General features: G+C 50.0%; 5 protein-coding genes across 5 annotated transcripts; 2 read left to right on the forward strand and 3 right to left on the reverse strand.

Moving 5' to 3' along the window:
• The first annotated feature begins 7,020 nt into the window (after positions 1–7,020).
• LOC128820567 (feather beta keratin-like) lies at positions 7,021–7,417 on the forward strand. Its single transcript, XM_054001339.1, has one exon. It carries the CDS (start codon positions 7,112–7,114, stop codon positions 7,415–7,417), a length of 306 nt encoding a protein of 101 aa, XP_053857314.1. The 5' UTR covers positions 7,021–7,111.
• A 1,776-nt stretch (positions 7,418–9,193) lies between these two features.
• On the reverse strand, positions 9,194–9,791 carry LOC128820563 (feather keratin 1). Its single transcript, XM_054001336.1, has one exon. The coding sequence runs from the start codon at positions 9,554–9,556 to the stop codon at positions 9,251–9,253; it is 306 nt and encodes a 101-aa protein (XP_053857311.1). The 5' UTR covers positions 9,557–9,791; the 3' UTR covers positions 9,194–9,250.
• Positions 9,792–12,464: 2,673 nt separating this feature from the next.
• LOC128820565 (feather beta keratin-like) lies at positions 12,465–13,171 on the reverse strand. Its single transcript, XM_054001338.1, has one exon. The coding sequence runs from the start codon at positions 13,078–13,080 to the stop codon at positions 12,775–12,777; it is 306 nt and encodes a 101-aa protein (XP_053857313.1). The 5' UTR covers positions 13,081–13,171; the 3' UTR covers positions 12,465–12,774.
• A 2,660-nt stretch (positions 13,172–15,831) lies between these two features.
• Positions 15,832–16,268, reverse strand: LOC128820557 (feather keratin 1-like). The gene has a single exon (XM_054001331.1). It carries the CDS (start codon positions 16,218–16,220, stop codon positions 15,915–15,917), a length of 306 nt encoding a protein of 101 aa, XP_053857306.1. The 5' UTR covers positions 16,221–16,268; the 3' UTR covers positions 15,832–15,914.
• Positions 16,269–17,758: 1,490 nt separating this feature from the next.
• LOC128820562 (feather keratin 1) lies at positions 17,759–18,342 on the forward strand. Its single transcript, XM_054001335.1, has one exon. The coding sequence runs from the start codon at positions 18,008–18,010 to the stop codon at positions 18,311–18,313; it is 306 nt and encodes a 101-aa protein (XP_053857310.1). The 5' UTR covers positions 17,759–18,007; the 3' UTR covers positions 18,314–18,342.
• Positions 18,343–22,238: the final 3,896 nt, after the last annotated feature.

Consider the following 22,238-nt stretch of genomic DNA (forward strand, 5'->3'; position numbering starts at 1 on the left):
AATTTATAAATTTATGAATTTTATAATACGATAATTATATATTTCTATAATATATATATTTATATATTTATATTTCTATATTTTTATTTCTGTATTTCTATATTTTTGGGGTTTGTACTTTTTATATTTTATTTATATTATATATATTTATATATAAATATTTTTATATTTTATTTATATTTATAGTTATATTTTATTTCCTTTCAGAACCAACATACTAAGATTTGCTTCTTGCCGATTAACCACCTAACACCTTTTAAAGATAATAATTAATTGTATTTATATAAAAAATTCACACAATGTGCTGCCAAGTGCAGATAAACCTTAAAACCTGAAGGTTTATCCATCACAGGTTGGATTTGATGATCTTGGCGTTCTTCTTCTGGGGTTCTGTGAACCCTCCCCTTTTCCCAACCCCTTGTGCTGCAGAACATTCTGTAACTCGCGGGGATTTCTGCTCCCTCTGCATTTTTGGGCCCCCTGTAAAAAAATCTCCTCTGCCCTTCCCTCGCAGGTGGATTTTCTGTCGCCTTTGGCAGATTTTAATTCCAGTTATTATCTGGGTTTAGGGAAGCACAGGAGGCAAATGAATTCTCCGAGGTCACCCCGGGAGCACCCAGAGGAACCCGGAGTGAACCGGGCTGGCATTTATTTGAATTCCACATTTGAATTCCAGCGGCTCCTGCAGGCCTCGGCCACCGTTCCACGGGGTCCATGGGGGGGAAGGAGAATTCCCCATGGGAAACCCGGGGATCAGCGTGATGGAGCTGGGAATGAAGGACTGGGAGCTCCAAACCATGTCAGGGATTGAGGGAGGAGCTGGGAGCGCTTTTGGACGTGTCCTGAAATGTCTTTTGCAGTTGGGGCCTGGAAATCTGCGCCAGTAAACACAGCCCTGGGTTTTATTTTAATAAATCGTTTTGTTTTCAAAGTGCCCTGTGTTGTCACGTTCTCTCCATGTGTTGTTTTGTGGAGTCCTGGAGTGGTTTGGGTGGGAAGGAGCTTTAAAAATAATTTCATTCCAAGCCCTCCCAATAACTCAGGCTGCATCCAGCCAGGCCTCGAACACTTCCAGGGATGGGGAATCCACAATTCCCTGCAAAAACTCCCCACCCTCCCACAGAACATTTTTATCCTTAATTTCTCCCTCAGAATGAGCAGCAAACTTTGAATGCTTTCCATTTTCCCTTCAAAAAAAGTGCTGAGTTTGCCAAAGTTGCTGGAGGCCTTCAAGGCCCAATCCCTAATTAAAGCCCAGGCCTTTGTTTATGTCTTTCGAAACCTAAAGCTGCCACTTAAGAAATCTGCAATTAGTGGGGCCTGCAAATTGCTCCCGTGGATGGGGTAATGATCCCCAGGCAGAAAATAATTCCTTTTTAATGAAAATCCTGCCCCAAAAATCCCCCCCCGTAGGAAATGCCGCGCTGCCAAGGAATAATCGTATCAGTGTGGATTTATCTGCTTTTTAACAGCTAAAGAGGGGGGAAACCAAGCAAATAAATAATAATAATAATAATAATAAAAGCAGGAGGGTGAAGCTGTGGGAATTTTCTTCAATTAATTGAAATATTAGCGAAGTCTTTTGTGTGTGTGTGTGAGGTGCTAATTAATTCTAGGTTAATTTTTCAGGACTGAGTTGTGCATTCTCTTCTTGTGGGTCACGCTGGCCCCATTTGCATTTCTGACCTTCCCACTCTGCTCCTGGCCCTTCCTCAGAATTCCAGAATAATTGTCTTTTTTGGGCTCTGAGGCTCATAATTAAACTGAAAAATCTTTTTTTTTTTTCCTCAATTCCTTCCTCTGACAAGCCCCAAATTTTTATTAAATCTTAATCAAAGTTCTTGATTTGTTATTCCTTTATCAATATGAAAAAATTCAGCTCTGAGCCCCTTCCCCTAAATCCAAAATTAACCATGAATGATCTCCACATTTTGATTTAAAAATTAGTCCCTGCTTGTGTAATTCCAGAGGAATCAGTGTTGTCCAATGTCCAGGTTTTCTCTGCAACAAATTCCAGCATTTGCCTGTACTGGGAAATCTGGCAGAAGTAAAAAAAACAAAGTTTACAAATCAAAATCAAACCTGAGAAAATATTTATAATCATTAATATTATATTTGCAATAGCAAAAATTACTGTTATTTATTATTTAGTGTATTGCTAATATAGTATTATTTATGATAAATATAATTAATATCTAGATTTTGTTATATTTATACAAATATTTTAATAATTAGAAATATACAATAGATTTAAAGGCTATATATATATATAACATATATTATATACTATATATTTTATATTTTATATTTTATACTTTATATATTTTTTATATTTTAATATTGTTATATTTTTTGTTTTGTATTTTTATATTTTCATATAAATATATTTGTATGAAAAGATAAATATATTTATTAGATTTATTTTTATTTTTATATTTTCTTATATATTTTAAAAATATCTGTTTATGACCAGAGGACGTCCATTACCTGGTCCTTCAGGGTGACTTTGTGACTCTCTTTGCGATCCTGCAATCCTGCTGCATCCCCAAAAGCTGCTAATGAGTGTTTTACATGAATAAATCATTCATGAGATATTGCAAAGGACTTTGAAATCCTTTAATCTGAAACTTCCCGGGGCTGTTCCCCAGGACTGGCATTGCCTCGGGAACTTTGCAGAGTCACGCATTTTTGCAGGAATAATTCCAGACGGAAATGGGATTAATTATTAAAAAGGGGGAAATAGGAATAAAAATGGACAATTCAATGATTTTCAGGGAACGGGGGATGGAGAATGAGCCTTTTTCCTACTGAAATCTCCCAATATTCCAATTATTTCAGATATATATTTTATATGTAATAAATTTTATATCTATATAAATGTATATATAAAATTTTATATATATATATTTAATATACATATTTTAATTTAATTTTTTTTAAAATTATTATTTCCTCAGCAGTAGGGAGACAGGAGGAGGGAGGGAGAGAATTTTCCCTGCTCCAGTCCTTTTCCGAGCAGGAACTACAAGGCTCTGCTGCGAAACCTGAACAGATTTTCTGGAGCACTAAAAATCAGGAGCAGAGAAGCCCCAGTTCCTTCTGGGAGTTTCCGGGGCAGGACCTGGAGCTGCTGGAACCCCCGAGAGGATGGAGGAAAGGCTGAAGGAATTGTTCTGCACACACAGAAACTGGGATTTTATTCCTTTTTTATCCAAAAAAGGACATTTCTGGGCACCCTCGCTATGCTCTGAAACACTTCTTTGAGCATCACCCCCTATTAAAGGGCCAAGAGGTGCCCCAGGGCTGACAAAAACCTCATTCCTGAGCTCATTTTGGGGTAAAAACCTCCACTTTCAGCCCAGGGAATGATGCAGGGAAAGTGCCCAGTGTCCCTCGAGCTCTGCCCTTCCCTACAGCCAGATTTGTTTTTTACCTGCTCCTTGTTTGCTCCTTTAATAGAGCAGCCATTTTTAAATATTTTTTTTCTCTTTAAATCCCTCTAAATGAGGAGGTGTGACAGGGAGAGCCCCGGGGCAGCAGCTCCGATCCCAAATTTTGCCATCCCAGCTGCTCATTAATGGTTTGCACATCCCTGTGTCATTATCCCCAGCGTGGAATTGGCTTCAGACACCCATGGATTGAGCAATAAAAGCCCTCAAAGATAAACAGATCAGAGCTCAGCTGCCATTCCAGTAATCAGTTCCTAATCAGGTCAGGATTCTTGGCCATGTAAGGGTTTTTTTTATTTTATTATTTCCTATGCTGCGTGCATATTAAAACCCAATAATGGAATAAATTTAATTTATTCCATTATTGGAATAAATGAATTAGTGGAATAAATTAAATCCCAATAGTGGAATCAATAAAATCCCAATAGTGGAATAAATTAAATCCCAAGAATGGAATAAATTAAATCCCAGTAATGGAATAAATTAAATCCCAAGAATGGAATAAATTCAATGGACTAAATTCCATTATAATTAATGGAATAACCTGGATCCAGGGAGAGGCAAGTGAACTCCTTTCCCTGGGTTTCACGAATCCATTCCCTGGCTTTGTGTTGGGATTTCCTGTCAGTCTCCCAGGAAATCACAGAATGCTTTGGGGTGGAAAGGGCCTTAAAACTCATCTTATTCCCCCCTGCCATGGACAGGGACATTCCCACCATCCCTGGCTGCTCCAGCCTGGCCTTGGACACATCCATGGATGGAACATCCATGGGATAACCCCTGCCAGGACCTCCCCAGCCTCGCAGGGAGGAATTCCTTCCCAAAATCCCATCTAAATTTCCTTTCTGTCAGTCTGAACCTTCCCAAAATCCCACCTAAACCTCCTCTCCATGGGTCTGAGCCCATTCCCCCTTGTCCTGGCACCCCATCCCTTGCAAATTGTCTCTCCCCGTGGTTCTCGGAGCCTCTTCAGGTCCTGCAAGGCCACAACTGGATCATCCCAAAGCTTCTCAAGGGTAAAAATTCCCAACTCTCCCAGCAGAGCTGTTCCATCCCTCAGATCCCATCCTGGAGCCTCCTCTAGGCTCTCTCCAGCAGCTCCAGGTCCTCCCTGGGCTGGACTTTGGGCTGGGGCAGCTCTGCAGGTGAGGTCTCACCTGAGCTGGACCCCCCCTCCCCATCCCCACCTCGTTTTGTTCCCAGCGCTGCTGCATTAAATTGTCACAAGAATCCCAAGCAGCCTTGGATCTGCTCCAGAGGCTCCGTGGGAGGTCATTGTGACGCACAAAACGACTTTTTAATGAAAAAAATTAATAACCCTGGGTTCTGACGCTGTCAAATGCTGTCTGCCCAGGGAGTAACCAAATTTCGGGTGACGTTCTTGCTCAAGTGACAAAACCATTCCAATTTTGCATTGTAGATGCAATATTTCCATGGCTGATGCACTTTGTGTGTCTCAACCATTTAATGAATATTTGGGATTGGCTTTGAAGTTCTGCCCTTTCAAGAAGCTGAAGCTTCAGTTGTTCTGCAGGCAGACACCTCCGAGGCTTTGGGATGTGGGATGAAGCTAAATGAGAGATGGAGGTTCTGATACTGCTGGCAGGGAGCCTCCAGAGAAATGTCCCTATTTTTATTAATTTTTAAAAAAATCCTAAAAAAATTAGGTTTTTAAAATTAAAAAATACTTACTTTTGAAGTATTGAAATGTCTTTTTTTTTTTAATTAAAAAATACTTATCAATAATTCCACTTTGAGTGAAACATCCTTTTTTTTTTTTTTTTTTAAATTAAAAAAAATGCTTCCTAAAAAAATTCCCCTCAGTTGTGGAGTTACGGAATGGTTTGGGGTGGAAGGGACTTCAAAGATCACCTTTTCCCAACCCCTTCCACTGGCAGGGCCACCTCCCACTGGCTCAGGTTGCCCAATATCCCATCCAGCCTGGCCTGGAATGGATCACATCCTGGAATTGATCATTTCTTCAGCCTCAATCACCACAGGATGCATTCCCAATAAATTCAGTTCTTCTCTGAACTGAAATCTTCAAATAATTCTAAAAATAAAATGGAATCATTTTATCCCTTCATGGTCAGTTTAATTCTTGTTTTGCTGCAGTCATGACGTGCCAAGCTCTGCTTTAATGAGTAAAATGAAACATTTCTCTTCTCAGAAATGTTTTGGGGTGGAAAAATTGAAGCTGGACACTTCCTCCCCTTGGTTAGCCAAAATTACCCGCTCAAATTATCTGAGCTGAGCAGAAATGATTGCTGGCTGCACCACCTGAATGAAGCATTTGCGCTTCTGGCTTTGGGGATGGCCATAAATAAACCCAAATTAGGTGTCCCAGCAATTGCAGGGATGCCCCCTACCCTGTGTTCCCAATTGCTCTCATTCCTGTCCTACAGCAGGGCTGTCAGGATGTCACCAGCGGCCATCCTGGCCTCCAAATTGTGGTGCCAAGACAAAAAACCTGAGCACATTCCAGCCCTAATTAGGCCAGGGAAGCAACTTGCCCACTTGCCAGCTGCTGAATGTTTTATTTCCACTGAGAAACAGAGTTCAGCTCCCTGTTGGAAAAACGGAAGGAAAAACCACTCCTGGAGACTTTGCAGAAGTTGCTCTGATGGTCAAGGGGGAATTATTCCCCCTTAAAATGTGAAGCTGACTTGGAAGAGTCTACACAAACTGAAGGTAGCGACACAATGAACTATAAACCATGAGGTGATTTCTGGAATAAAATGCTGAATGTTAACTGAAAAACTAAAAAAAAATTGGTGCCAGGCCAGGTTTGTGACCTAATTAGGCTCTCACCTAAACCAGGGTTTCATTCTCCGTGAGAGATTCAAACCAGACATGAGGCACAATCTAAAAACACAGGGAAAAATAGCTGCAATTACACTTATGCAAAACATGCAAATGATGTGTGAATCTGGAGCTACCTGGGATGAGTCTGGCCTGGTTTTAATTTGGAAATGGCCATGAGACAGATGAGGCAGTGACTAAAGTGCCAGACAGAGGAGGAAAAACATGTTGCTTTCCAAGGAGGTCGCCACAAAGGCCTTGAATTACCTGCATCAACAATGCTGGCCAGGAGAGGCCTTTGATCTCTAATTAAGTCACATAAAACAAGGTTCCAGTGTGGATTGGGGGTGCCGGCAGCAAGGAAACGGGGAAGGAGTGTTGCAGCCCCAAATCAAAGGTTGGTGCAGGAGGAAGGGAGTGTTTTCCATGCAGGATGAGCTTGGGAAACACAACCCATGAGCAAAGGCTGGCCCTGGGGCTGCCCAGGATGGTATAAAACCCACTCTGAGCGCAGGATCCCTCATCCACCTCTCCTGCTTTCTCCTCCTTGGTGACACAGGTGAGCTGCAAGGGCTTTGCCTCCCGCTTCACCTTCTCCTTCTTCTCTTTGTCTTTGCCTTCATCGCTGCTGTGCAGCTCCTGCTGAGAACTTTGCCCTCAGATCCTGCTCCCAGCCTCTGTTCACTGGAGAAGCTGGGAGAAGCTCTTGGGCTCTTTGCAGGAAGCTGTGAGGATGAGGTTCCTGATCCTTTCTTCCTCCCTATTCCCTGTCCCTTGTCCCGGTCTCTGCTCCTGCTCCTGCTGAGGCCGTGCCTCAAGTTCTGCCTGTGCCTTCTGCAGGTGCTCCTGCAGCCACAGCCATGTCCTGCTACGACCTGTGCCGGCCCTGCGGCCCCACCCCGCTGGCCAACAGCTGCAACGAGCCCTGTGTCCGGCAGTGCCAGGACTCGCGGGTCATCATCGAGCCGTCCCCCGTGGTGGTCACCCTGCCCGGGCCCATCCTCAGCTCCTTCCCCCAGAACACCGCCGTGGGATCCTCCACCTCCGCCGCCGTGGGCAGCATCCTGAGCGAGTCCGGGGTCCCCATCAACTCGGGCGGCTTTGGGCTCTCGGGGCTCTCTGGCCTTGGTGGCCGCTACTGCGGCCGCAGGTGCCTGCCCTGCTAGAGCTGGGCCGGACGTCCAGTGAGTGCCTCCCCCAGGACGCCCCAAGCCAGGTGCCGCGCTGAGGCTGGAGCTGCTGGCCAGCGTTTCCAGAGGCCTCGGGGCCCTGCAGCCCTCCTGCCAAGGAGGGAGGCAAACGTGGCCAGCTGAGGCTTCTGCTTGTCCTGCTTTCTTCTGCACCTCCCCGGGCCCTGCCGGGCCCTGCTCTGCTGGCCCAGGGGCTCAGCCCCTGGCCGGTGCAGCGGGGTCCTGCTGCTCCCGCTGGCCCCGTGCCCGGGGCAGGCAGACGTGTGTCCCACTGCTGGCACAGCCAGGGCTGCCTGCCCGGCCCTGCTGCTGGGCCAGCCTGGCCCGGGCCCTGCCCACCCCTGCTTTGTTTCTGTCTTCATACTCAATAAAGTTCACTCTGCATTGGAACTGGAGGCTCCTGGAGTTCCTTCCCTTTTGCGATCCCCAGCCAAAGCTGTGCCATGTGGGGTGTGATGCCCTGGGGAGTTTTGGGTGGTTAAAGGCCAGGGATGGACCCTTCTCTCACCTGGGCAAGGTGAGAACCTCCAAGGCAGTCGCTGCAGGTGCCATGGGGCAGTGGAGGGTGTGTGGCCTTGTGTGGGTGTTCACAGGGTGGCCAGGAGTGCCCCAGGGGACCGCTGAGCGCGGCTGTGTTTGGGGACATGCTGGGGGTGGATGTGTAATGTGGACATGGGACAGGGTTGGACACACAGGGATCATGATCCCTCCTCTGAGGGAGGGCAGCAGTGATGGTGACATAGCCTGGGTCTGTACCCAAGCCTAGAAGGGAGCGCTGGAACCATCTTATCCCCCGCCCAAACTGTCCTGTGGTCAGTGGCATTAATTGCTTTTGAGTTATTCCGTGTGCCACCGTGTCCGGAAGGAGCAGGAATCTGGAGCAGACCTGTAGAACTCTGCTGTGCAGATTGGCTACTTGATCTTGGAACTTTTTTCCAGCCTTGAGGACTCTGGGATTCCTCCAGAAGAGTGACCCATGCTCAGTCCATTTCCACTGTACCAACACGTGGCACAGGACTCACATTTCTCTTTGCACACCTGCCCTGTGTGCCATGTGTCACCTCAGAACCTTGGGCTGTCCCTGTGCCCCAGGCTTTGGATGCTGTGCTTGGATGCAGGCAAGGAAAACAACCACTTGTAGTTGGAAATGCACAGCAAAGGCGTTGGGAAGAGCCCTGTTAATCTGCACAGAGATGTCTTCTGGAAGGTCAGTGTTCTGCCTCATCAACTGGAACCCAATGTCCAACCTCCCTCCTGGATCAAATGTCCCCTGGAGCACCTCTTAGTCACCCTGTGCACAATCACAAGGCCACACTCCCTCCAATCCCACCCAAGCCCCTCCAGGGCATCACATCCCCAACGGAAAAGCTTTAGCTGGGGATCGCAAAAGGGAAGGAACTCCAGGAGCCTCCAGTTCCAATGCAGAGTGAACTTTATTGAGTATGAAGACAGAAACAAAGCAGGGGTGGGCAGGGCCCGGGCCAGGCTGGCCCGGCAGCAGGGCCGGGCAGGCAGCCCTGGCTGTGCCAGCAGTGGGACACACGTCTGCCTGCCCCGGGCACGGGGCCAGCGGGAGCAGCAGGACCCCGCTGCACCGGCCAGGGGCTGAGCCCCTGGGCCAGCAGAGCAGGGCCCGGCAGGGCCCGGGGAGGTGCAGAAGAAAGCAGGACAAGCAGAAGCCTCAGCTGGCCACGTTTGCCTCCCTCCTTGGCAGGAGGGCTGCAGGGGCCAAAGCCTCTGGAAACGCTGGCCAGCAGCTCCAGGGGACACTTGGCTTGGCGAGGCACTCACTGGACGTCCGGCCCAGCTCTAGCAGGGCAGGCACCTGCGGCCGCAGTAGCGGCCACCAAGGCCAGAGAGCCCCGAGAGCCCAAAGCCGCCCGAGTTGATGGGCACTCCCTCCTCGCTCAGGATGCTGCCCACGGCGGCGGAGGTGGAGGATCCCACGGCGGTGTTCTGGGGGAAGGAGCTGAGGATGGGCCCGGGCAGGGTGACCACCACGGGTGAGGGCTGGATGACCACGCGGGAGTCCTGGCACTGCCGGACACAGGGCTCGTTGCAGCTGTTGGCCAGCGGGGTGGGGCCGCAGGGCCGGCACAGGTCGTAGCAGGACATGGCTGTGGCTGGAACAGCACCTGCAGAGAGGGCAGCAAAAGCACCCACGGGCTGTGAGGCACAGAGGGAGATGCTGCTGGGCAGGAGGAAACACAGCCTGGGCACAAGGGACAGCCTGGAGAGGGAGGAAGGGAGCAATTCAACAGCCCTGAGCCCAAAGAGTTCCCTGCAAAGAAATCCCAATGTCTCCCACCTCTCCCCAGGAGAAAACAACCACCAAAACCTGCTGAGAGCAGGATCAAGGAGAAAGACTCTCAGAGATCACTACGGAGAGACAAAGATTCCATTGAGGGCCAAGGCAGAAGAGAAGAGAAGGTGAAGAGGGAGGCAAAGGCTCTTGCAGCTCACCTGTGTCACCGAGGAGGAGAAGGCAGGAGAGGTGGATGAGGGATCCTCACTTGCTCTGCCTTTTATACCATCCCACACAGCCCCGGGCCCGACGCACCTTTGCACAGGGAATGTATTTACCAACAAGCTCATATTTTATGCAAAGCATCCCCAATTAAGTAAACTGGAGGTTGTTTACGCTCCCTGCGAGGCTGCCTTTTCATTTCCCTGTGCAGGACATGCCCATTCAGCCAAACTGGCTCCTTTCAAGTGCCAGCATTAGATGCCAAAAGGTTTTTAGGGTATTTTTCAGCCAGATCCAGGCTGATGTTTCAGCCAGCTGGGTGGAGTGGTGCTGTATTTCCAGGTGATGTCAGCACCTTCCCCTCCTAAGGCAGCTCTGAGCCTTTGGAGTGATAAATGCAGTTTTTTTATTATAAACCCACGATTAAAGGGCTGGCTGTGGCAGGGACTGGCCGTAGATGTTGCTCCCTGTGACTCCAAGGCCTTTCAAGCCTTTTTAGACATCATTTATTCATCAGAGAGACTACATGGGTTGGTTTTGAATTTTCCTTGGGATCTCATATTGCCTTTACAAGAAATTATCTAGTTTCTTCTGCCTTTCACCTCTTTCAGCATTGCCTGGAGTTCTCCAATCAGCAGAACAGGACAGTTCCAGAAGGAAGGACGCTGCTTTCCCAACAACAAATATTAGTCAGTGTCATTATCTTGCAGAAAACACTCCCTAATGAGAACATCTGACTTCAAAACCCTTCTCCCATTCCCCATGGCCATCCCTCCATTCCTTTTCCCCCCCGGCCTCGGAACAGAACCTACACCTGGTCCCAAACACTTGGGAATATTTCCAAGCAGGACACAGGGAGCAGCTGAGGGTTGGAAGTGCCCACAAACCCAGCCTGGGGAGCAGCGGGGGTCAGGATGTCCCCAGAGATGCCCAGCAAGGGAAGGATTCCACTCTCTGAGCTACATTTCCTGGGGCAAGAGCAGAGTTGGTGACCCCAGGAGCCGTGACAGCCCCGCCCGGCCACCACCGTGACACCCCTCGTGGCAAAGGGGGCAAAACTCCTGTCCCAGAGAGGCTGGGGCTCCATCAGAGACAGAAAAATCTTAAATCCCAAGAGGTCCAAGCCAGATTCCTCATCCAGGAAGATGAAGGGAGCTCTCAGGTTGACAGGAGAAGTTTCTCCAAACAAACCTATTCAGGAGAAAACCCCAGACAGGGCAGATCTAACAGAGAGATTTTCCTTCAAAAAAACCGCACATTTCCATCCAGGCATTTCCACGCAAATCCCTTCCACAGGCAAAACACTGAATGCAACAAAGGCATTTCCACCCTCTCTCCTTCTCCCTCACCCAGACCTCCCCACTGAGGGTCTCCGTAAAGCCTGTCCCCACCCACCCCATTCTCTCAGGGGTGTCCTGGGGGTGGTGCCTCCCTTCCCTGGTTCCATTTTGACTCTGTGGATCCAATGTCCCCTCCTGGCTCATACAGGGATGGGAGGGCATTTCCACAGCAGATAAATGCGGATATTCTCAGTTCAGTCAGAGAGAAAAGGAGAGATTTCTACCAGGCTAAGCCTGGGAAAGAGTCCAAAAAGAATGTAAACAATTTATTATCTCTCTTGCTGTTCGTATTGTTTATAGATATGTTCTGCCACCGTGTGCTATTCATAGTGCACCAATGGTGTGAGATGTTTTTACTTTAAGACCAATGAAATTGGTCCTCACAATGTGCTCTATAAAAAGAGTGATGTATTTGAAATAAATCTTTCTCTTCTTTGCCTTCTGAACTGGAGTTGTTTCGTTCCCGTCCTGCCTCAATGGCGACAGATAAAGAGACAGAGCAACTTGGCAGGATGGCTTTATTTCAGACACTGAAGCCCCAAATAGGGCAGAGGAGCAGCCTTTGGCTCTCAGCAGATGACTGCAGGGCCAGGCACACCCCATCCCCTGGGGAGAAACACGGCAAAGAATGCAGGAAAAGAAAATTTGGCATCACGTTGACTTTGGCAGTTGCACTGGTGGGCACATGTCCTTTCAACTCATTTGGGACTCCCTCTGCACCCAGGGCTTGGGAGAAGTGCTTGAGGAGGGAAGGCAAAGGTCCAGGGGTAGGTGGTAAAACATAACCATGGCCTTGGGCAGCTGGGTGGAACTGGCACAGATACATCGGTCAGTGGCTTGACTCACCAGCTGCAAGTTGCCCCCAACCTCAGCCTCGCTGAGCGGTCCCCTGGGGCACTCCTGGCCACCCTGGGCACACCCACACAAGGCCACACACCCTCCACTGCCCCATGGCACCTGCAGCGACTGCCTTGGAGGTTCTCACCTTGCCCAGGTGAGAGAAGGGTCCATCCCTGGCCTTTAACCACCCAAAACTCCCCAGGGCATCACACCCCACATGGCACAGCTTTGGCTGGGGATCGCAAAAGGGAAGGAACTCCAGGAGCCTCCAGTTCCAATGCAGAGTGAACTTTATTGAGTATGAAGACAGAAACAAAGCAAGGGTGGGCAGGGCCCGGGCCAGGCTGGCCCAGCAGCAGGGCCGGGCAGGCAGCCCTGGCTGTGCCAGCAGTGGGACACACGTCTGCCTGCCCCGGGCACGGGGCCAGCGGGAGCAGCAGGACCCCGCTGCACCGGCCAGGGGCTGAGCCCCTGGGCCAGCAGAGCAGGGCCCGGCAGGGCCCGGGGAGGTGCAGAAGAAAGCAGGACAAGCAGAAGCCTCAGCTGGCCACGTTTGCCTCCCTCCTTGGCAGGAGGGCTGCAGGGCCCCGAGGCCTCTGGAAACGCTGGCCAGCAGCTCCAGCCTCAGCGCGGCACCTGGCTTGGGGCGTCCTGGGGGAGGCACTCGCTGGACGTCCGGCCCAGCTCTAGCAGGGCAGGCACCTGCGGCCGCAGTAGCGGCCACCAAGGCCAGAGAGCCCCGAGAGCCCAAAGCCGCCCGAGTTGATGGGGACCCCGGACTCGCTCAGGATGCTGCCCACGGCGGCGGAGGTGGAGGATCCCACGGCGGTGTTCTGGGGGAAGGAGCTGAGGATGGGCCCGGGCAGGGTGACCACCACGGGGGACGGCTCGATGATGACCCGCGAGTCCTGGCACTGCCGGACACAGGGCTCGTTGCAGCTGTTGGCCAGCGGGGTGGGGCCGCAGGGCCGGCACAGGTCGTAGCAGGACATGGCTGTGGCTGCAGGAGCACCTGCAGAAGGCACAGGCAGAACTTGAGGCACGGCCTCAGCAGGAGCAGGAGCAGAGACCGGGACAAGGGACAGGGAATAGGGAGGAAGAAAGGATCAGGAACCTCATCCTCACAGCTTCCTGCAAAGAGCCCAAGAGCTTCTCCCAGCTTCTCCAGTGAACAGAGGCTGGGAGTAGGATCTAAGGGCAAAGTTCTCAGCAGGAGCTGCACAGCAGCGATGAAGGCAAAGACAAAGAGAAGAAGGAGAAGGTGAAGCGGGAGGCAAAGCCCTTGCAGCTCACCTGTGTCACCAAGGAGGAGAAAGCAGGAGAGGTGGATGAGGGATCCTCACTTGCTCTGCCTTTTATACCATCCCACACAGCCCCGGGCCCATGGGCACCCTCAGCACATGGAACGTGTTTACCAAGCTCACCCTGCATGCAAAACATCCCCATTAGAGAAATGGGGACAGTGCAACGCTGCTTTTTCATTTCCCTGTGCAGGACATGCCCAGTCAGCCTCCCAGGCTCCTTTCAAGTGCCAGGATTAGAGGCCAAAATGTGTCTGGGGGCAGTGCCACGTCAGCAGGGCTGGGTGATGCAGCTGCTGTTCGGGACTGTCCTATTTCACCAGGGGACACCAGGCTGTTTGCCCTCCAGGCCCTCACTTTAGGATTCCCAGAATGATCAGGGCATTTTTTCTGGCAGCCCTAAAATAACAAGCCACACTTAAAAATGTGGTTTTTGCGTCAGGCGTCACTTCATCCACCGCGTAACCAAATACTTGACTCCAGCAGAGCTGGGCATCAACTTCCTTGTCACCTTGTATACTCTGAAGAATCAGAAATTTCACATCCAGATAAATCCATGCGCTCTTTGCCCTTCCATGCCTTCATGTAGAGCCCCCAGCATCCTCGAGTCAACGGAGGATGTTTGAAAAGCAGAAAGTCCCCTCCAACACAACCTAACTCTGCTCCCACCAGCTCCACCCAGCTTCAAGTGTCCGTGTTGGGCCTTTCCCACTGTTCGTCCTCCATTCCCAAATCTCCAAACCCCTTCTGGGAGCCTACACCTAAACTCAGTAGCAGGTGGTGGAAAGAGCTGGCAGAGCTCTCCAAAGAGACATCAAAACACATCAGAAGGACTCATGGTCTGGGAATGTCAGCAGGAAAACACTGGAGGCAAGCAGACACAAGATCGCGGGCTCCTCTTCCATCCTGTCAGCACACTCAGACATGCAGGGCTCACCTGGCCTGGCTTTGTCCCATGGTCAGCACTGAGGGACTGCCCTTAATGGTCTTTGAGACCTCCATTCCCTGCCCTCCATGCCTGGAATTGTCTGGGACCCCTTCATTCCCTGACTTCCCCCCCTGGAATGTTCTCTGACCCCTCCATCCCTGGAATGTTCTCTGACCCTGCCACCCCTGGAATGTTCTCTGGCCCCTCCGTTCTTCTGCTCCAGGTGGAGTGAAAGTCACTTCTTGTGTTTGGACAATGCTCTCAGGCACAGGGTGGGATTTTGGGGTGTCTGTGCAGGGCCAAGAGCAGGATTTGATGATTTCTGGGTCACTTGCAATCTGGATATTCCATGATTCTGTGATTCCCTGAATGACAGGGAGCAGAAGACGTGGGAGGAAGCAGGAGTACCTTGCCCTCCTCTGCCTCATCACCCACACGACAACTCAACATTCCAGTGATGTTCTCCCTGTGCCCAATGTGTCCCTGTGACCTCCTGAGCCCTCCAGGAGAGACAGGAGGGCACAGGGGATGCTGTGGTGGCAGAAGTGAAGGGTAACAACTCCTTGGGATTCTGTTGCATGAAGGACATTGTCGTAGTTGAGATGGTCACAACACAGAGCAACACACTGCATTTTCAGAAGGCTTCAAACCTGGTTTTATTCTAGCACACATGCTTTTTATACATTCCCACAAAACTCAGGAATTTACACTTTTCTCATTGGTCAGGAGAGACAAACAAAGTGCTCATTGGAACAGGCAGCTGCAGGTTTCTCTTATTTCTCCTTCTTTCCTTCTTGGTTTCTGTGTCAACGACCTCGGTAGGAAATTCTTTCAGGGGTGAACATGGATCCTCTTCTCAGACTTCTCTCTGGCTCACAGAAGTCACTGTAAAACCTCTCCCACAGGACATGAGCCATGGAAGGTGTTCCAGGAAACATTTTTCTACTGAGTGATGGAACACATGGACCACGGAGGTTATTATGGGGTGTCCATCCCTGGACAGATCAAGAGAAGCCGTTGGCATCTAAAGCAACACCCTCAAGGCTGTCCCACGTGAGCAAGGGTTGGGCCACGTGACCTCTGGAAGTGTATTCTAACCCCAAAAACTGTGATTCTGTGACCTCCCACACAGAGCAGCTTTAGCTGGGGATCGCAAAAGGGAAGGAACTCCAGGAGCCTCCAGTTCCAATGCAGAGTGAACTTTATTGAGTATGAAGACAGAAACAAAGCAAGGGTGGGCAGGGCCCGGGCCAGGCTGGCCCAGCAGCAGGGCCGGGCAGGCAGCCCTGGCTGTGCCAGCAGTGGGACACACGTCTGCCTGCCCCGGGCACGGGGCCAGCGGGAGCAGCAGGACCCCGCTGCACCGGCCAGGGGCTGAGCCCCTGGGCCAGCAGAGCAGGGCCCGGCAGGGCCCGGGGAGGTGCAGAAGAAAGCAGGACAAGCAGAAGCCTCAGCTGGCCATGTTTGCCTCCCTCCTTGGCAGGAGGGCTGCAGGGCCCCGAGGCCTCTGGAAACGCTGGCCAGCAGCTCCAGCCTCAGCGCGGCACCTGGCTTGGGGCGTCCTGGGGGAGGCACTCGCTGGACGTCCGGCCCAGCTCTAGCAGGGCAGGCACCTGCGGCCGCAGTAGCGGCCACCAAGGCCAGAGAGCCCCGAGAGCCCAAAGCCGCCCGAGTTGATGGGGACCCCGGACTCGCTCAGGATGCTGCCCACGGCGGCGGAGGTGGAGGATCCCACGGCGGTGTTCTGGGGGAAGGAGCTGAGGATGGGCCCGGGCAGGGTGACCACCACGGGTGAGGGCTGGATGACCACGCGGGAGTCCTGGCACTGCCGGACACAGGGCTCGTTGCAGCTGTTGGCCAGCGGGGTGGGGCCGCAGGGCCGGCACAGGTCGTAGCAGGACATGGCTGTGGCTGGAACAGCACCTGCAGAGAGGGCAGCAAAAGCACCCACGGGCTGTGAGGCACAGAGGGAGATGCTCCTCACTGGAGAAGGAGCAGAGTCTGGGCAGAAGGGACAGTCCAGAGAGGGAGATAGAAAGGACAAGGAATTGCAGTCCCCAAGAGGGCCCTAAAAACACAGACAAGACCTTCTCCCATCTCCCTCCAGTGTGGCACAGAGAATGGAGACGATCTCCAACTGCCCCAGCAAAACATAACTGAGGTGAAGCCCCAGTGGGAGCCAGAAGAGACAGAGGAAAAGAAATGGAAACAGAGGAAGGCACTCACCTGTGTCACCAAGGAGGAGAAGGCAGGAGAAGTGGATGAGGGATCCTGCACTTGCTCTGCCTTTTATACTGTCCCACACAGCCCCGGGCCCAGGGACAGTCTTTGTACAGGGAATGTGTTTACCAAGCTCATCTCGCATGCAAAACATCCCAATTACAAAAATTAATGTTTTTATTTTTGCCCTGCAAGGCTGCCTTTTCATTTCCCTGTGCAGGATGTGCCCAGTCAGCCTCCCAGGCTCCTTTCAAGCGCCAGGATTAGAGGCCAAAACATTTCCAGGGAAAATGATTTGTCAGCAGGGCCGGGTGATGCAGCCAGGGCTGAGGAGTGTCCCACTGACCATCTGGTGCCAGCCCCTGGCCCTCCAGGGCAGGACTTTCAAGTGCAGAGGCAGCCCCATGTCCCCTGCTGGACATGGGCACCACGGGGCCGGACTGGGACCGGTCCCTCACCAGAAGGGATTCCTGAGATTGGAAAAGCTCTCCCAGAACATTGAGTCCCACCTGGGACTGATCCCCACTTTGTCACACAGCCCAGAACACAGAGTGCCATGGCCAGTATCCCACTGGTCACCTCCAGGGATGACGACTCCAAACCCCCCTGGGCAGCCCCTGCCAAGGCCAGGGGAGCGATGCCCAGGCCAGAGAGGGACAGAGGCGAGGAACAGAGCTGACCCTTGAAGGGGAATGGCCAAGCTGGAGCCTCAGGGCCCTGAGGAGCTCAGTCCCATCATCAGGAAACACTTTAAAGTCCTGCCCTGGAGGGCCAGAGCGGGAATTATTTGGGATGTTGGACACTCCTCAGCACTGGCTGCATCACCCAGCCCTGCTGACATGGCACTGCCCCCAGACAGGTTTTGGCCTCTAATCCTGGCACTTGAAAGGAGCCTGGGAGGCTGAATGGGCATGTCCTGCACAGGGAAATGAAAAAGCAGCGTTGCACTGTCCCCATTTCTCTAATGGGGATGTTTTGCATGCAGGATGAGCTTGGTAAACACGTTCCATGTACTGAGGGTGCCCATGGGCCCGGGGCTGTGTGGGATGGTATAAAAGGCAGAGCAAGTGAGGATCCCTCATCCACCTCTCCTGCCTTCTCCTCCTCGGTGACACAGGTGAGCTGCAAGAGCCTTTGCCTCCCTCTTCACCTTCTCTTCTCTTCTCTTCTGCCTTGGCCCTCAATGGAATCTTTGTCTCTCCGTAGTGATCTCTGAGAGTCTTTCTCCTTGATCCTGCTCTCAGCAGGTTTTGGTGGTTGTTTTCTCCTGGGGAGAGGTGGGAGACATTGGGATTTCTTTGCAGGGAACTCTTTGGGCTCAGGGCTGTTGAATTGCTCCCTTCCTCCCTCTCCAGGCTGTCCCTTGTGCCCAGGCTGTGTTTCCTCCTGCCCAGCAGCATCTCCCTCTGTGCCTCACAGCCCGTGGGTGCTTTTGCTGCCCTCTCTGCAGGTGCTGTTCCAGCCACAGCCATGTCCTGCTACGACCTGTGCCGGCCCTGCGGCCCCACCCCGCTGGCCAACAGCTGCAACGAGCCCTGTGTCCGGCAGTGCCAGGACTCCCGCGTGGTCATCCAGCCCTCACCCGTGGTGGTCACCCTGCCCGGGCCCATCCTCAGCTCCTTCCCCCAGAACACTGCCGTGGGATCCTCCACCTCCGCCGCCGTGGGCAGCATCCTGAGCGAGGAGGGAGTGCCCATCAACTCGGGCGGCTTTGGGCTCTCGGGGCTCTCTGGCCTTGGTGGCCGCTACTGCGGCCGCAGGTGCCTGCCCTGCTAGAGCTGGGCCGGACGTCCAGTGAGTGCCTCGCCAAGCCAAGTGTCCCCTGGAGCTGCTGGCCAGCGTTTCCAGAGGCTTTGGCCCCTCCAATCCTCTTGCCAAGGAAGGAGGGATGGAGGTGCTGTCTGGACTCGTGGCCAGCCTGTTTCAGCCTTGAAAATCCTGCTTTTGAAGAGTTTCCTTGTCTCTGACTTGGCATTTCACGGTGGTTTAACGCTCTGATTGCCAGCAGTCAGTGGAGGGGTTTTATTCAGGAATTAAGGAAAGGTGGAGTCTTGCTTTCTGTCTCTCAGTTGGAATGGTTTCTTTTCCCTTCATAAATATATATTTTCCCTTTGTTTTTGCTGAATGCTACTTGACTGTTTATCATTAAACTGATGTTGCATCTGATTTTGAATTTCTTTGTGGTTTTTCTCTCCTTTTTACCTCCCCTTGGGGCAGAACTATGTGAAAATCTATGCAAAGATTTCACAGAGAAAACCACCACAACTCATCTGAGAAAAGTAATTTTATTGGGTTTTATGCTCTTGAGAAGCACTGAAGCGGTTCTCAAATCTATTTCTATTTCTAGGATGTTTTCCCCCAATTTTTTTATCCCACCTCTGTATTTAAAAGTACAGTTGTGGTGTTTAGGCTTGAGAGATTTTAGATCTTGTCCCCTCTTTGGCATCTTTGAAACTATTGTGAATCTGAATGATTATTAATATGGCAGAAGCAACACTTGCCATTGTGGCAACCAAATGAGACCCAAGAAAAATAAAGCCACGAAATAAAATCTATTTGAAAATGAAATCATCCTGGAGCTGAGCTATAAATATTTGAGGAGCTTGAGGGAAGGCTCCTGGCATTCAGGTCCAAATGTCCACAGAACAGGCAAAAGAGGTGGGGTTTTCTATTCAGACATTTTATGCTTTGTTTAAAGTTTATTAATATTTATTTACTTGCAAATTTACAAATTTGGGAGAAGAGTTCAGCAAAAAGATGGGATAGAATCCTAAAATATCCTCATTGGATGGGACCCTCAAGGTTCATCCATCATCCAATCCTGGTCCTGCACAGTCACCTCAAAATCCAAAAACACCCCTGGGAGTGTTTCCCAAATGCTCCTGGAATAACCCTGGGACCATGCCCAATCCCTGCGGAGCCTGGGCAGTGCCCAGCACCCTCGGGGGGAAGAATTTTCCACAAAAATCCAGCCCAAACCTCCCTGGCACAGCTCCAACCATTCCCTGGTCACGGGGAGCAGAGGGACTCTGCTGGGGACCCTTTCCACCTGTGGCTCGAGGCAGCAACACCAAAAAATGAAATCTGGGCAATGAAAATGTCCCAGACTGAGAGGAGCCTGGGCTGGCAAAGAGGCTTCCATGGGTGGATTTTCCAAACAATTAATCAGAGGAACTGGTGGGATGAGTTGTTCCCTGGGATCTGTGAGGAATTCAAGGGCAGCGGCATTCCGCATGGCAGAACAGCTGCAGTTGTATTTATGATCAGACTATTTTTTCTATTTTTTTTAAAGATAAAAATGACCTCATGGTCATCTTAAGTGACATCCCAGATATGGCATTTGCTGATAAAAATGTTACACATAAGGTTTCTGTGGTGTAACAATTTTATTATGGTGTGAAATTGATGCAATACCAATTAAAAAGTATGGGGCTTAAAAGCCAGTTTAAATCTTTTTTTTTTGAAACATATGTAAGGGATTCAAAAATGTATTCTGTATCTACCACCAACAGACCATTTAATCTATTTAATCTATTTAATAGATTTAATAGATTTAATAATTTTAATTGATTTAATTAATTTAATCTATTAATCTTGCAATGCAAATAGACCTGGAGCACAAGGGGTGGAGGAGGGGAATTTGGGAAAGTGAAGAGTCTGCGTAAGGGGAAATAAACCCTGAAACTTACCCTTGCTGACCAAAAGGTAAAAAAAGGGAAAAAAGCCGTGTTCCGGAACCTTCCCAATCCATCATGGGGGTTGTGCAGGGTGTGGAAGTTTTTATTAAATTTCCAGCTCAGTTCAATTTCAAGCAGAATTTTATACTTTTAAGGGTCTGATCCATCACCTGCAATGACTGAAATCACTGGGGAGACAATTTCTGAAGAACACAAACGTGGTTTGGAAGCTGTGTTCCCTTTGGATGTTCAGGTGGAAAAATGGGTGTGATAACTCTCTAGATATTTTTAACTTTATGGGATTTTTGAAGCCTTTTTTTTTTTGCATTAATTAGTTCCCACACATATTTTTGCAAGTGGAACCTTTTCTTGATAAAGGAATTATCCTGCTTTTGTTTCCCAGTCTAGGTTTAGGCTGGCATTGCGTGAGAAGCATAATCCACCCATTAAAAATTCTTTCATCTTCCCAGTTTATGGGTACTTTTAATTTCTGGTATTTTTAGACCGACTCTAATAATGTCAGTGTGAAATTACTTCAAGCACAGTGTAATAAAGACAATTTTTTTCCCAGCTCCTTAGCAATTTGTTCACTTGTGGCCGCCTTGGGATCCAAGATCAAATCCAAGAGGAGCCAGAACTCTTTGTGTGCCATTCCCAGTCTGACCCAGTTACAAACAATTGTCAATTAAAATGTTCACATTTCCCAAAAAAGAAAACCTCTGAGGACCTTTCCAAGCTTGGAGAAGCTTTGGGGTGACCTAATTGTGGCCTCCCAGGACCTGAAGGAGCCAGCAAGAAACATGGGGAGTGAATTTCCAAGAGCCTAGAATGACAGGACAAAGGGGGAAAGGGGTGAAACTGAAAGAGGGGAAATTTAGGTTGGATTTGGGAAGGAATTCTTCCCTGTGGGGGTGGTGAGCCCCTGGCACAGGTGGTTCCATAGATTCCCCACATCTGGAAGTGTCCCAGGACAGGTTGGGCGAGGCTTGGAGCAACCTGGGATCATGGGAGGTGTCCCTGCACATGGATTGGCACAGGATGAACTTTGAGGTCCCTTCCCACCCAAACCATTCCATGATTCCACGATTCTGACTGGTGTTTGTGAGCTGAGGTGGAACAGGAGGGGTTTAGAGGTCCCCTTTGTAAAAGAACTGATAAATCAGGATTAAATGTCCCCTTGTTCTCCCAGCTGTGCCTCAAACTGCGTTACCCAGATTTAATGCCATAAAACCATCTGAATTGGATGCGATAAAGTGGTAATTTGTCTCTGAATTCCATAATTCTGGCACTTCCTGCCTGGGCTCTGTGGGATTTCAGGGCTGGATGTGCTCTTTAGGCAGGGCCTTGACCAAACCCAGAATTGAGATTGTTCTGACGCCCAGCTGGAGGCAGAGCCAGGTAAGCATCACTGGAGACAGGAATTTATTAAGGATTTACACTCATACCCTTAATAAAAGAACACCTTGGAATGATGAATTATGTATTATAGACATTCTTAGTATTTTTCTTTATGACTAAAGTCAAACATACTCTGGAGTCTGGATTTTGTTGTGACTGAAAGGTGGCCCTGGAATAAATTTGGTCCCTAATTCCCGAGATGAGAGAAACCTGCAGGACGGAATCTGTCTGTCAGAAGATAAGGAGGAAATAAAAACAAAGTAAATAAGCAGTGAGGAAAAGAACATTTAATCAGGTGGAACATTTGACATTCAGGACATACTCGTTGGGAATTAATTCCAGGTACAAAGGCTGTCTGTGGTCCCCAGGCCATCAGGGCTGAGGTATAAAAACCAACTCAACCCAACTCCTTCCTACCACTTCTCTTCCCTCTTTCCTCTTTTGTGAGCAAGGTTAGTTCAAATCCACTTCTCTTTCTCTGTTTGCTGAGTTCTTGCCTTTTAATAATCTGTTTTTTTCCCCCACAGTGTTCTGCTGCTTGCTGGATTTTTTTTTTCTTTTTTTTTTTTTTTTTTTTTGGTGGGGGGAGGCTTTTTCTGTTAAAAAAGTTGGGGTTTGCTGTTGGA

Source organism: Vidua macroura, chromosome 29, assembly GCF_024509145.1.
Source record: "Vidua macroura isolate BioBank_ID:100142 chromosome 29, ASM2450914v1, whole genome shotgun sequence".
NCBI lineage: Eukaryota > Metazoa > Chordata > Aves > Passeriformes > Viduidae > Vidua > Vidua macroura.

Bases quoted from the DNA above. Each gene is read 5' to 3' on its own strand.
- LOC128820567 (XM_054001339.1), top strand. From the start codon at position 7,112: ATGTCCTGCTACGACCTGTGCCGGCCCTGCGGCCCCACCCCGCTGGCC.
- LOC128820563 (XM_054001336.1), bottom strand. From the start codon at position 9,556: ATGTCCTGCTACGACCTGTGCCGGCCCTGCGGCCCCACCCCGCTGGCC.
- LOC128820565 (XM_054001338.1), bottom strand. From the start codon at position 13,080: ATGTCCTGCTACGACCTGTGCCGGCCCTGCGGCCCCACCCCGCTGGCC.
- LOC128820557 (XM_054001331.1), bottom strand. From the start codon at position 16,220: ATGTCCTGCTACGACCTGTGCCGGCCCTGCGGCCCCACCCCGCTGGCC.
- LOC128820562 (XM_054001335.1), top strand. From the start codon at position 18,008: ATGTCCTGCTACGACCTGTGCCGGCCCTGCGGCCCCACCCCGCTGGCC.